The sequence below is a fragment of the Diorhabda carinulata genome, chromosome 12, assembly GCF_026250575.1.
Source record: "Diorhabda carinulata isolate Delta chromosome 12, icDioCari1.1, whole genome shotgun sequence".
NCBI lineage: Eukaryota > Metazoa > Arthropoda > Insecta > Coleoptera > Chrysomelidae > Diorhabda > Diorhabda carinulata.
Window position 1 is genome coordinate 7,804,654 of NC_079471.1, and position 14,595 is coordinate 7,819,248.

Sequence of the window (14,595 nt, forward strand, 5' to 3'; positions counted from 1 at the left end):
AAGTGCTGATTAGGTGCTCACTAAATAATTAGGAGACAGTCGAGAAATATCATTTTTAAAGTATTTAGAGAACTTAAAACTGCTACGCCTGATGTACTAAGTCCTAGTAGGATTTTTCCATTTTAAAAACTGATATAAAATTAGGTGTTAATTAATTACTCACTAAATCATCAGGAGGAGACAGTTAAGAATTATCATTTCTACAGTGTTTGGAGACCTTAAAACCACCAAGCCTGATGTACTAAGTCCTAGTGGGATTTTTTTTAATTTTGGAGACTGACATAACATTAAGTGCTGATTAGGTGCTCACTAAATAATTAGGAGACAGTCGAGAAATATCATTTTTAAAGTATTTAGAGACGTTAAAACCACCATGCCTGATGTACTAAGTCCTAGTAGGTCTTTTCCATTTTAAAAACTGACATAAAAATTAGGTGTTAATTAATTACTCACTAAATCATCAGGAGACAGTCGAGAAATATCATTTCTACATACTTTGCCTGATGTACTAAGTTTTAGTAGCTAAAAAATCATCCCCTGGACGTATTGCATAACTCATGGCGTCTCTATGGCTTTTATCAAGCATAAAGTTGAATGTATTGGAATGTTTTCTTTTTTCCGTTAAAGCACTTAACTATTCAGCATTTTAAAACTTCATTTTATATTTTGCCTTTTTTATAGTAGTATCAGGTACCCTGAATTTTTCTCCCGTTCGCATATGATTTTTTACATCCAAATTTCCCACAAGCATCTAATTAGCAATTAATGTTCCTACTTAGTTGATATTTGATTGAGTATCGATTTTAATTTTGGATATACCTGACACGGAAATTAACTCGTTTATTAATTATTCGGACACTTTCACGATATTGACTCTTCAGTACCTAATAAGCACCGTATTTTATTACATCAACACTTGATGTATTGTAATAATTTTCATTGCGTTGCTAGCATCTCGTTTTCCTAACACCGCAACTTTGAGTATTCCGTTGCTGTGAAAATTACAGAGCACCTGATTTTTGAACTTGGCACCTAATTAGCACCTAATTTTAGCATTTTCTAAATGCAATTTCCTGCAAACGTACTTCTAATTCCGCTGTATTCTCAACACTTTAAAACAATCAAATATTGATGTTTTTTCATTAATAATTGAATAAATTTTCCATAATCACACTAGAAATCACAACTGACTGCACACTGCAGCTTGCAAATTGCAACCAAACTAAACTATTCAGTATAAATACCTTGCAAAGTAAGAAAAGACCAAAAACTTATATTACCTCAGGTACATTCATAAAAATTTTAAGAAATATTCAGATTCTTGTATACTAAAATTAAAATGACCATAGTTTTTTTGGCATTGATCTCTCTTACATAAAATTATAGATACTATAATAAAAGCATGTTAAAAAGATTGAGTCGTTGTCATTTATTCAAAAATTTGTAGTACCGTTTATCAACTACAAAATATTTTAAATCATATCACATAATTGAAATGTTATACCACGATATCAAATTCATTCCTTAACAGTCTGAAGATCTAACGTAGTTTTTTTTTTAAATTTGGGTATCGTTTACTAAATTGGCTTAGCAATTTTCCATTCGTTCACATCACTAATGGACAACAGTTAAAATTTATTTACGTCGTCTCACTAATAAATATGTGATCCATATACTTTTTGTAGATAACAGATCTTATCGTCTTTCATATTGATCACCAATCATTTACCTGTTTGCGATCCTCAAATAGTGTGACGAACATAGTCTTAGTAACTTAGAAAAGTATATTACTTTCACTTTTAGTGGATGAAAATTTCTTAACTACCTCATCAAATAGTTTCTGTTCAAAATTGTTCACTTAAAAATAATATGAATCAAAGAAGTAGAAAGTAGAAAAAAGACATATGAGTTGAATAACTATTCGGTCATATTTTGGTAATAGTAATTGTAACTAACAAATGTTTACGATTTTGAAATTTTTGTATCGTTTTTCGAAGTTTCAGCTAATGCTTAGTGACAATAAATATTTTTTCGAATTAATAAATTTTATTGCGACGGTTTTTTCTCCGATATTTTTGTTAAAACTGATATTTATACTGAATACTTTGTTTATACCACCACTACACCAATACTAACAATTACACTGTCTGACGCTCATTTCGATAACCAAGTTATCGTCTTCAGAGACTCAAGGTAAACTAAAATCTAATAACTTGACTTACCTATTTTATACTAAATTTTTTCCACCAATAAACCTTCTAAATTAATTCCGGCGGGAAAAACTCCTTGGCGGACATTTTCACATTTATTCCTTGACTACCAAACTATCGAGTAGACCAAATTTGGTATTTTATCCTTAGGATTGCCCAACAATTGTTTTAATGTGTTGTTGGATTTATAAACCAAATTTAAAACCCACTCTGTTAAATATTCCTTCCAATCCTTTTGTATAAAGTGGATTGAAAGGTATCAGAGCAATTTTTTCTTGTTTTTCATTTTGGGTTTGGAAAAAAGTGGTTTCACATAGAGATTTCTTTAACCTATAACGATTGATTAACCTATTTACAATTCTTTTATCATAACCGTTGAGTACAGCTACATCCTCAATGAAGGACTTTTCCTTATTGTATATCTCGATGGTGAGTGGAAAGTGGATTAACCGATGTACCAGGAATATGTTGGGTACAATGAAAAGAATCAGCCAGGATGTACCTGCACGTAGCGGTGTTTTTCCTAAATACATCAAATTATACCCTATTACTATTCCTAATTACTGAAGTATCCAAAAATGGTAACTGTCCATTATTTTTTGTTGAGTTTCAAAACGAATTCAAATTGAATATGGCGAAAATATACACATATCTGTATCGTACCCTGGTAAAATACTGAAACCCTTGATTGATTTGTTTTTCAAAAGTACTCATGAACAGTTCAGCCATAAACGGTGATAGGCCCATTGTTGTCCCTTCTTCTTGCTTGTAGATTTCGTTGTACTGGAAATAGTTTTGTTCCATACATATTTTTGTATGGTAGTATATTGGTCAGACTAAGAGATCCGTTATTGTGCGGTTTAAAGAGCACATAGCTCATTTGAAATATGGACGAACCGGAAAATCAGATATTGCCGATCACGCTGCCAGTCACAATCATGACATAAATATTAATAATATAAAATTGTTAAGAAATATATCCAATAATATTGGAAATTGATAGATGTAAGAGTAGCTTAATTAGGGACAAAGGTCCGATACATTACAGCTCACTCTATAGATTAGTAGTCAAGGAATGGATGTGAAAATGCCCAGTTATTCCCGCTGAAATTAATTCGCGGGAGAAGGTTTATTGGTGAGAAAATTTAGTAAAAAACAGGTAAATCAATTCATTAGATTTTAGTTTACCTCGAGTCTATGAAAACTATAACTTGGTTATCGAAACACGCGTCAGACACTTTAATTGTGAGTGGTGGTGTAACCAGTGTATTCAGTATAAAAAAATATAACAAAACAAATGTATATAGCCAAATTGAATAAATTTGTTAATAAATAAATGAGGGCGATTTGTATTTTCAAATGCAAAATGTTCGACACCTATCTTTTAACTGTTGCGGAAAAATATATTACAAAAACTATACACTTATTTATCGTTTAGCTCTTGTTATTTAGAAAGTAAGCAAAAACTATTCCAGCGTTTATTTCTACTGATATGAATTGAAAAAAATTCAATAAAAAAAATTTGTTTGTTTCCTTTAAAACCCGTAGCCTTAGCAACTTGTTGTCTGCCTGTATAACAGTAGCAGCCAGCCAAAAGAAGTGATGATACGAAATTGGATATTATGAACGAGTTTTAAGAAAACCCACATAATTCTGGTCGAAAAACAGCAGCCCCACTGTTCAACGTTAAAAATGATATAAAATGATACTAACTCAGAAGCTCAAAGACAGATGATTTCGATAGGAGAACGTCGTTTTGTGAATAAATGATGAAAATATTAGATAGTAATCAAATTAGAAGATGATTTGTTTGCTGATGAGAGGAGAACATAGATATCCAGAAAAAAATAATGTCGTGCCAACTTGGACAAACTTATATTCTGATCCAGTAAACCATAAAGTTCCTGTGAGCACCGTCCCATTGTTAATAGTAATGTCAATTTGTCAATTTTTCCTAATTGGTGGATAGAGAGGCGCGGATGGAAAGAATGACCATTACGATCTCCTGATCTGACGCCATTATACATCTTTGTGTGGAGATATGTAAAAAGTAGTGTATACAAAACTAAAACCTCTAACTTAGCTGACTTAAAACGACTTGCAATTATATCAGTCACGTCTGAGATGTTGAATAACGTTAGAAGACGTTTCTTTATCAAATTAACATTAACTCCTGCATTGACCTGTTAATGTTTTTGGTTTTTCTTACTTTATTAAGAAATAATCAGTATTACTTATGTTCATTTTCGTAGTAAACCTGAAATCTCTAGATATTTCTGAAAATGTCGAATATAAATATAGGACACATATCGTACATGAATCGTGTCTACAATTTTCTGAAGAATTCGAAAAATAAATAAAAAACAGAGGGTTGCATTTAAAATAAGACAGTTGTTATTGATCACTGTCACATGACCCACCCTGTATAATTAAAAAATACGCATTTAAAAATACAAATCGACGTGAGATTTTCTCATTGCCATCATTTATTTATTGCATTTCGCTGCTGAACGAAGTAGCCGTATCCATATTGACATTTAGATCAGAAACATAAGACACATAGAAACAAAAAATATTAAAGGACAAAAAATTGAATTGATTAATACAGAAAATATATGAAACACGAACTTACAAGTAAACAAGTAAGGAATACCGATGAGAAACTGGATAGAAGAAATAAAGATGAAAGGAGACAAACGAGAAATAAGATTGCGAGTAATACATGATATTAGTCAGTTATCCCTTATTCGAAATAATCAATCAATAATATACCTTTGGTCAAAAAACGGCTTTTCTTGTTTGGGAGCATATTCCTGGAGCCATTGTTCAACTGCACTTATGTTTCTGGAGCATAATTATGTACAGTTACTGCAACATACACAATAGCTGCGAGTACAAAGATATATATCACCACAAATTTATTCAAATTTACTTTTTCCTTCTTTTCTCAGGAAGGCCTGAGCTTTTACAAATCAGAACTGCTATTTTAAAGTATCCGAATTGCGATTCTTTCAAATAAAAGAAGTGATTATACAAAAAAGTGACTACAGCGCTGTATTAATGAAATAACTTTATGGAAAGAATATTTCACGTGAATATGAACAAGAATCATCGCAATGGAGTATTCAAGTTTAGAAAATTGATGAGAAAGTTAGATTTAATATAATTCTAGAAATATGGGAAAGGGGTTGACTCACATTGTTTTTACAAAATAAAAAACAAGAAATTTCATATATTCGGCATTGGGTATGAATTTAAAACAATGTACATCAATTACATTTTTCACAACATCCACCCAATCTTCGATACCAATATATTTGAGATCTTTTTCAATATATTTTCGTCATCCAAGTAACACAGGATAGGAACTAATGGAAATAGAATGATTTAACTCCAAGCCTGATACATGAAAGTAGAAAGGCATTAGGATTAATAAACTAAGCATATTTACCTGTTACCTGGTTTTTGTACTTGTTTTTTTTTTCTATTAACTTGGGAATTTATTTTCCACATAATAATGCCGCATTACTTCCTTCCCCAACATTCACAAACCACAACGATTTGTATTCTTTGACGGAGGTCAACAGCATGAGCTATTCCTTCCAGACTATCGTGGATGCCGCGGTTGGAGTTATTCTTGTCATTTAGATTTTGAGATTGTATAAAATTATAATTTAGAATCGTGTGTCACATTATTTGAAGTAGCAATATTAGCAGCCACATTTTTAGAGCGTATGTGCATAATGTATTTTTTTTTTCATATTTAAAAAATAATTAGCAGACATGCATTTAAAACATAGATTTAGACGTACTTTGCGTTGTACGTGAGTAGGAATTTTTTTATTTTATTTGCCTATTTGCATTTTTTTTTATTTATGTGATACGAAGTATTTCTTTTTAAACCGATTTTAACAAATATGATTTCCCTAAATAATAACACGTCTTAATAAATTATTATGAATAAAATTACTAGACTAGATTTTTTTATCAGAATATTATATCTTCTTACCATATTACGTGTTATTATTTTTAAGGGAAAAATGTTGTTATATTTCTTAGTGACTTTTCAACATATTTTAGCTTTTTACTTAGGAAAAAATTGACTATTGTGAATGTTTTTGAAGTAGCAGCTAAGAAACCTAACTATAGTGTATTTACTCAAAAAATATTGTCAATAGATATTTATCTAAAAATTCTTGAACTCAGTATACTGACAGATTTTGTTGATCAATTATTCTATTGAAATATTCACAAAATTTGAAGATAAAAAGATTTAAAAGCTGCTCCGCCACCATATTTATTGGTTCTGTAAGGTCGGGATCATTTAATCAACATGAGAACCTTTTCACATCACGTATATTTTAATTATGCCATCTCATATATTTTACAGTACCTAATGTTTTCCAAAACATGCTTACGTCCTTTAAAATAATGTTGGTACTCCAAATTAATTACGAAAATGATAAACCTATAATTTAATAATGTTAGGACTATATTATGTTTGCTTCTTGTGTAATTCAAAAGTTTGATAAGCTTAAACTGTTACAATCTCATGTAATTAGCGAGGCATGCCATGTGGATGGAGTTTTAAATTCGCTTACCGTACATGTTCAATAAAACGATGGAAGGACAACAACGTCAGCTTCTTCCAAAAACATTTGTCGCAGCTCTCACCTTATGAGAACGCGTATTATCTTGTTTATCTGTTTGAAAATGGTTAAGTTATTGAAGATAACCAGCTGCGTTTAGGTTGTCGTCATCCAAGACTAAAACGTTTGTCCATTGCATCCAATTCCGAGATCCGAGATGAAGTTGCTGCTATGATCTTTAAATCGCTGGTTGTCCACACGACATCGCTTGATCGATTCCGACAAAGTTTATGGCTATAGCCTTTTTAGTCGCAGTACTCACAGTAAAATATTTTTGCAGAATAAAACTTTAGAAGAATATGAAAATTGGTGGAATGCACGTCCTCATGTTCATGTCTTGACGACTAATTGTATCTACTAAACGACACAGCCAAAAATCGAAAGTACTTGTGGTCATTCTAAAGTAATTGAAGAGAATGTTATCATCGCAATTTGTCATACGATACATAAAATGCCCCAGTTAAATATGTTTTCTTTAGAACTTTAGAACCTTTACCTCCCGGACAACTGTCCTCCATTCTTCTCCTTATTATACTTTTCTCCGCCATTTCTTATACGTGGTTCTTATACAGTTTTTGCCGGTATGCAAGTTTGACCCTCCGGTATCCGTACGACGTGACTAAGCCATCTTAGACTGGCACTCTTAATCTCTGTTACCAGACTGGACACTAGTTGATTAGCTTTTCAAAGGACATCGATCTTTAGTAGTTTCAAGACAGAAGTGGAGATGGAGGTTTTTGAATCGCGCGCTTAAGGTTCCCAAAATTGCAACGGTGCTAAATTTATTGAGACCAAATGTTTTTTCATATCTATCTAGTTTTGTTTGCAACTTGGTGATACATTCTATTGTTTATTTAGTTAGCTGTTTGTTTATTCATCAGTTTGTATGAGGTAAAATAATTCTGACCTAAGTTTCTTCTTTTTCTTCTTCTCATTACTTCTTTTGTCCTCTCTAGGTCGTTGGAAATGTATTTATTATTCATTTACCCATTTCATCCATAATTTCCTGTCCTGTGCTAGTATCATCATTTGATTTATTGTCTGTTGCCTTCGCTTTCTTTTATATCTGCTATTTGTTCGTTCATGTTTTTCTTGGTCTGCCCCTTCTCCTTTTTCCTTCTCTATTTTTTCTTTAATTGTTTCTTATAATTTCGTTGATTACTTAATCTCGATTGCTTTCACTCCACTATCTATTTTATTGTTAGTTACTCACGTTCCATTTTCATATGTCAGTGTTGGAACTGTTATTTTATAGTATACGCTCAGTTTTTCTTTCTTTGTTTCTTCCTTTATTCCGCTTTTATTTTGCTGTTTGTTCTATTTGTTCTTCTTTTGCCATTACTTTGATTTTCTTTCCGTTTTCTCGTTTATTATCATGTTTTCTATGTTAATTTCCATTTGCAGTTTCTCTTCTATCCAAATTTCAGTTAATGCTTCCATCTTTCTGTGATTTTCTGCCATATTTACGATGTCGTCTGCATATAGTAAACCTTCTAAGTTTATTGGGATCATTTTAAGGTATCCTCTGTTTTTTTGTAGGTGTCTCGTTCATTTCTTCACATTATTTAGTATTTCATCCATTGTTAGAATGAACAATAGTGGGCTTAGAGTGTCTCCTCGTTTTTTCCCATTTTTTGCCATCATAAGGCCTTATGATTTTTGTCCATTCAGTTATACGTAGCGCGACTGACGGAATAGAATAAAACTTCTTTTGTCCTATATAGATAAACAAGCTTTGCGTTTATATAAAATTGGGAGAGGTTGTATCATAAAGCCTCTACTTATCCATATATTCGTAAATTGATTATTCAACCAATTAACAGAGCTTCTATCAAAGCGCATTACGGTTTCATATCTGATCGAGAATGGAGGACGTCCTGAATACGTTTTTAATTCAAATTTCTATAATTTTTAAATCATGGAATCGGATATTATAGGAAATAAATATAGTTAAAAACACTAAGAAATTTCTGGAATTGATGATTATATTCCGACTGAAAAAGCGAATAACCAATACTCACAAACAAATCTGAGGCGCCCAATGAACAACTGTATATAGAAGGCGAAAGACTAGAAAAAGTCGAATGGTATGACTAGCTGGTTAAAAGTGTTGAGTGCTGCGTAGATTACTGTTTAGAACTGAGAATTCGAATCGAGAAAGCCCGTTTATGAAGATGAAGAAGATTCTCTGTAGCCGCGACCCGAGTTTTGAGCTCAGAACGCAGATACTCAAGTATCTACTACTACGTATTTCCAGTCCTCTTGTATAGCTTAGAACCTTGGATCCTCCAAACATTTTGCGAGCGAAAAATAATGAGAATATCATGGACAAGTCATGTGACTGATGAAGATGTTCTGAAAAGAATGAGGAAGGACGTAGAGATCCTTCATGAAGTGGAAACAAGATAATTTCAATATTTTAGCCTCATTATAAGAGGTCCAAAATATGAGATTCTATAGCTCATAATACAGGATCTGTTGGAATGAGAATACCTTGTCTTGGGAATATTCAAAAATGGTTTAAAGGCCACATTAGGACCGTAGGTTCCACAGTCAAAATAGTTATGACGATAAACAACCTTCGAAACAGAAATGGTACTTAAAGAAGGATGAGAAAACTCGCGTTTAGTTAAAATCTGAAGACGACGTCATTATTCTACAATGCTCTAGAATTTATTTAAAGTATGAATATGCAAAGTGTACCATTCTTACGAAAAACTTCGTTATATGGGTTATAATGGAGAAATTCAAAAAATGTTTTTGAAATAGATTATAGATTTCGTTAAGATCCATATTTAGAATTATCTTTAACTATACCGTTAAAAATCAAACATGATTTTTTTATATAAGAACCCCTCTATATTATACCGAATAGGGAGTGCTTTTTTTGAAGATTTTAATGTAAGGTTATGTTACATTATACATTCAAGAGTTAAGGTACAAAATACAAAATACAAAACTTTTCTTATTTGCTAATATGAAGGGGTTAGAACCGACAAAGTTAATAACTTAAATAAAGGAGGGTCCAGTGCTCCTCAACTAGACCTCATTTTCTGCGAACATCTCTCATTAGGTCTTGGACAACTTAAACATCTGTTTCGCCTATTTTTATGAAATTTTCCCTCATTTTCGGCTTGCCACTCTCCATTATACACTTTGCGAGATAAAAGTCCAAAAAAACTTCAATTAGACGTGCCTGTGGTAAATTAGAGGGTTTATCATAATCATAAATTCTATCAAAACATTTTATCGTCTCGAAAATGATGCTGACGTACAAAATCAACGAATTTAGTGAAGCAGTTGTTAATATACCTTTCAGAATCTACAGCTTCCCCCTGGGGACTGGATATCACTCTTGTTGAAATCGCACACCAGCCCAGAACTTTATCAGCGAAATTTACGATATATTTTACTTAGTCTTTAATATTGTTCATACAAAAATAAACAACAAACAACTTTGATTTCGGAATTGGCAAGTGTGAAGTATTTTTCATCGTCTATAACAATGACTCTCTCATTCACAAAATGTATACGCCTTAGTCGACGACAGCATCTTGGTATCAGTGTATAAAGTATTGATCAAGTTATTAATTAAAATTATAATTCATTGGATGTATCAACTTCCAAAACATATTCTTATAAAACTTCAATGTCAGTTGTTATGGCAAAATCGTAGAAAAATTTTTTTACTGAGAAATCACAAATTATTTTTCAGTTTTCTATCAATCCTAGAGACGGGATCACCTTTTTATGATTTTTGGTTTTGAAAAATCAAATTATACATGCTATTATTATTCCCAAATGCAACTGACATAAAAAATAACTAACGAATGTCAAAAAAATGAACATTTTATAGTTTACAGAGCTATTCTGATATTGTATTACAATTTATTTTTAAACTCTTAAATTTTGTGCCTATTTATTATTTTTCTTAATTTTATTATTTGATATCTCTTGAAAATCCCACAACCGAAGTTTGTCGTAAGATTGATACGTCCTGTATATACGAATATTAAAAATATATAGAATAAAATTGATAATAATAAATGGGTTATTTAATTTTAGTACTTCATGAATAATCAAAGAACAATTACATAACAAACAGTCAGATTATTTGAGAATAATTTTTAGTGTTATAGTTTAATCAATTCCTTTCGCACTAATTCATATTTTTGAGATATTTTTTTCATTTCTTATCATTTTAAACAATCCAGAATATAGCATTTAAATAATTATGCTTACTACAATACACAATAGTCTAGTTTTCTTAGTATTAATAATATGAATGATGAAAATTTTTAGCTTATAGTGTAGATACGAGATGGTCCCAGAAGTACTTGGCCCAACAAAGAAAATACAAAAATTTTGGAAAAAAATATAATTATTTTTCAACGTGACTTCCTTTTAGCTCCATACACTTTCCCAACGATGTTCAATAAGCTTCATAATAAGAATCGTCGAGCTATTCAAAATAGCCATTAACTGCCGACATCATCTCTTCATTGTTGGAAAATCTTTGACCACCTAACCATTTTTCTAGTCTGTTTAGATAAAATAATCCGAGGGGGCTAAATCTGGCGAATAGGGTGCATGAGGTAGCAATTCAAACTTTAATTCATGAAGTTTGGTAATTGCAATAACAGATGTGTGAGCTAGTGCATTGCCTTGATAAAACACTTTCTTCTTAGCCGTTTTTGCTTAATTTCTTCGCTCAAATGTTGCAATAAGTTCGCATAATACTAGCCGTTGATAGTTTTTCCTTTTTTAAGAAAATTCTATGAAAATTATCCCATGCGCATTCTAAAAAACCGACTCCATGACCTTGCCTGCAGATGGAACGACCTTTGCCTTCTTTGGAGCCGGTACTCTCTTCTCAGCCCATTGTTTGGATTGTTTTAATATTTCGGGTGTAAAGTGATGAACCCACGTCGATTGAAAAATCTTCACGACTCAGTTTTTGTTACATTGTGAGCGAACCCGACACCCATCTCACGCACAACTTTCTCGTGTCCAAATTTTCATTAATATGCGATCTACTGAACTTTTTGCAATGCCTACTAGGTCTGCTAGCTCACGTTCTTTCAGTCGACAATCATCCACTACCGTTTGTAGATTTTCTTCAAAATTGCTGTAGTCGTAACCCCATTTGATTGACTACTGCGATGCCGATCTTCGCAGGACGTACGGCCTCGTTTAAACTCTGTTACTCAATATTTTACTTTTGATATCGAAGGAGCAGTCTCACTCAGAGTAGAATCTAGTACAGCTTTTATATTGGTTGAGCTAAAGCCTTTCACGTAACGATCATGTTTACGAATTCACTAAAAATGTTCACTATTGATGGCTACCAAACAAATATTAAACTACATGGCGCCTTTAAAGTTGAAATAAATGCTGTATAGACTGTGTACTTTCTAATACAGTGGTATTTTTCAAGCAACTATTGCCATCTCGAGCTTAGACCAGGTACTACTAGGACCATCTTCGTGTATCTAAAATGTTAAATTACTAACAACAGTTTCTTTTTCAATAACTAAAAAGCTCACGTATTGTCAATTGAGGAATTTGCCTTTTTAGTATTTGTTTTATGAAAATTACATAACATCATAGAAGCATTAATACTAATTTTGATCCACATCTTGAATTCTAATAACGTAAACTTTCTACTAACTTTTAATAATTGAATTTTTCTTGTTTTTATAAATATTGGCAAATTGTTCAAAAAAGTATATAAAATAATATATACAAGCTTATTAGGTGAAAATTATAATTCGTGATTGAGAAAAAAATACATAATTGTTATTAATGTTCTTTTCAGGCAACGAAGAAAACGTTCTTTCATATGAACCGGTTCAACAGCTGCTTATAAATTATACTCGGCCTGTTATTGTACTTGGTCCTCTTAAAGATCGTATTAATGACGATTTGATATCAGAGTTTCCTGATAAGTTTGGAAGTTGTGTACCACGTAAGTATCTTAGTTTACATTTATTAAAAAGATATTCGCCCCAAAAGAGTCGACAAATCACTCAATGAACACTCGATATGCATTCTTTCGTGAAAACTTAATGAGTTGATTAAATGTTTCTCACCCAATTGTTGAAATTGTTTACCAAATCATCAAATCGCTTCTAGATTTTTTCCTTTCCTCTAATAATTACAGGTCAACAATGTATTGCTTGATAATTTATTTCAGAAATCAAGGATTTTTCACAGAAAGATATTTTACATTTGCCCAATTAAAACTTGCATTTGACTTATCTTCTCTCCCACTTGTCCTGCGCTGCTTTAATATTCAGTCCATTTCCCTTGAATGATTCCATAAATTTTTCAGATCAAAATCATTTCTCGAACAATCCAGTTCACACCAAATATTTACAATCATATGAACTAAGTACAAGCTATGGAGAAAATCATGATAACCGATTCAGTTTGGATAAGATTTTCGGAAAACTATGATCTGATAAATAAGGTAGATCATCTGTCAGCTCATTAAAGATCTTAAACCAGAAATTTCAGAATTCAATCTGTAATCAGAAGGTGATTGCTCTTTGGATTTATCTTTTACGGTGAATTACTTCTGTTTGAGTTTTCTTAGTTTACTCTGCAATCTGTTGCAGCTTCCCTCACTATCCTATTCTACTCCTCTCTATCCTCCAAGATTTGTTTTCAGTTCCTCACCCTCACCGCTGCAATATCATATATTACTTGTTGTTCCCAGCGTGTTTTAGGTCTACCTTTTGGCTGGCTTCCACTCTGTTACCATCCGAAACAGGGCTAACTTAACCTAATTATCACTAAATCAACCTTTTTCCCCTTGATTTTGGTCTAGTGGTTTATTAACCTTAGGTATCCTTCATCGGTCTTGACGGGTCCCAGTATCTTGAGATCTTTCTCTGTCTTAATTGAAGATTCTCTTCGTCCTTCCCCGATCGGCACTTGATTTCGGCTCCATATGTAATGAATTATCTCAATCCTGTTCTGAATATTTTTTCAATTTTATGTTCGTACTCAGCTCTTCATTCGTTAGAAACTACATATACTTCCAGTTCGCTCTATTTGTCACTCTGATTCTCTCCGCTACTTCTACGCTATTTGCCTCGTTAATACCTGAAATCTCTCACTCTTAGGAATTGATATCCTCCCAGAATGATTATCTCTCGTTGTTTGTCCTTCTCTTAGTCACCAACAGGTACTTTGTTTTTGGAACATTAAAAGTTTTTCTTATGACTTGTTATAAGTGCCAGGTCATCAGCAGATCCTACTATCTGTGTTCTGTTTTGAAATAATGTCTCTACCAATCTATGACTCTGTCTCTTGAGATGTCGTCGATAGATTGCCCTCCAGCCTAACACCTCTTTTTTCTGGAATTACCTCTGTTAGTCCGTCCTCTGTCAAAATTTAGGCCTTAGACTTGTTCATCGCCATATTTATCAATATAGAAGCTTTGAAGGGATCCTCTATTTACTAATCACCTGCTCTATCCATTTCCTGTTGGTACTATCAAAAGGCTTTTTAAATTTAACAAACATCGGCGTTAAAACCCTGCCGATTACGAGTTTCCCTTCAATGCATCCCATTAGTCTATTACTTATAAGAGTGTTTGGAATTTTATTTAGGGGTGTTATTGGGTCTTTCTTTTTCAGAATTGGAATGATCAGTCCATATTTCGTTGATGATATTGTATATTTTTGTATATAGACTTTCTTCTGTCTCAGCCGGCCAACTACCTCAAG

The 14,595-nt window shown here is 32.4% G+C and overlaps 1 protein-coding gene across 41 annotated transcripts in view; it reads left to right on the plus strand.

Moving 5' to 3' along the window:
• LOC130899969 (disks large 1 tumor suppressor protein) overlaps nt 1-14,595 on the plus strand; it is a 1,257,949-nt gene that overhangs the window by 1,230,923 nt on the left and 12,431 nt on the right. For all 41 annotated transcript variants that reach the window (XM_057810209.1, XM_057810221.1, XM_057810210.1 and 38 more), the window contains one exon: nt 12,678-12,827. In XM_057810209.1, the coding sequence (XP_057666192.1) occupies nt 12,678-12,827 (150 nt within the window). The remainder of the gene's footprint in view (nt 1-12,677; nt 12,828-14,595) is intronic.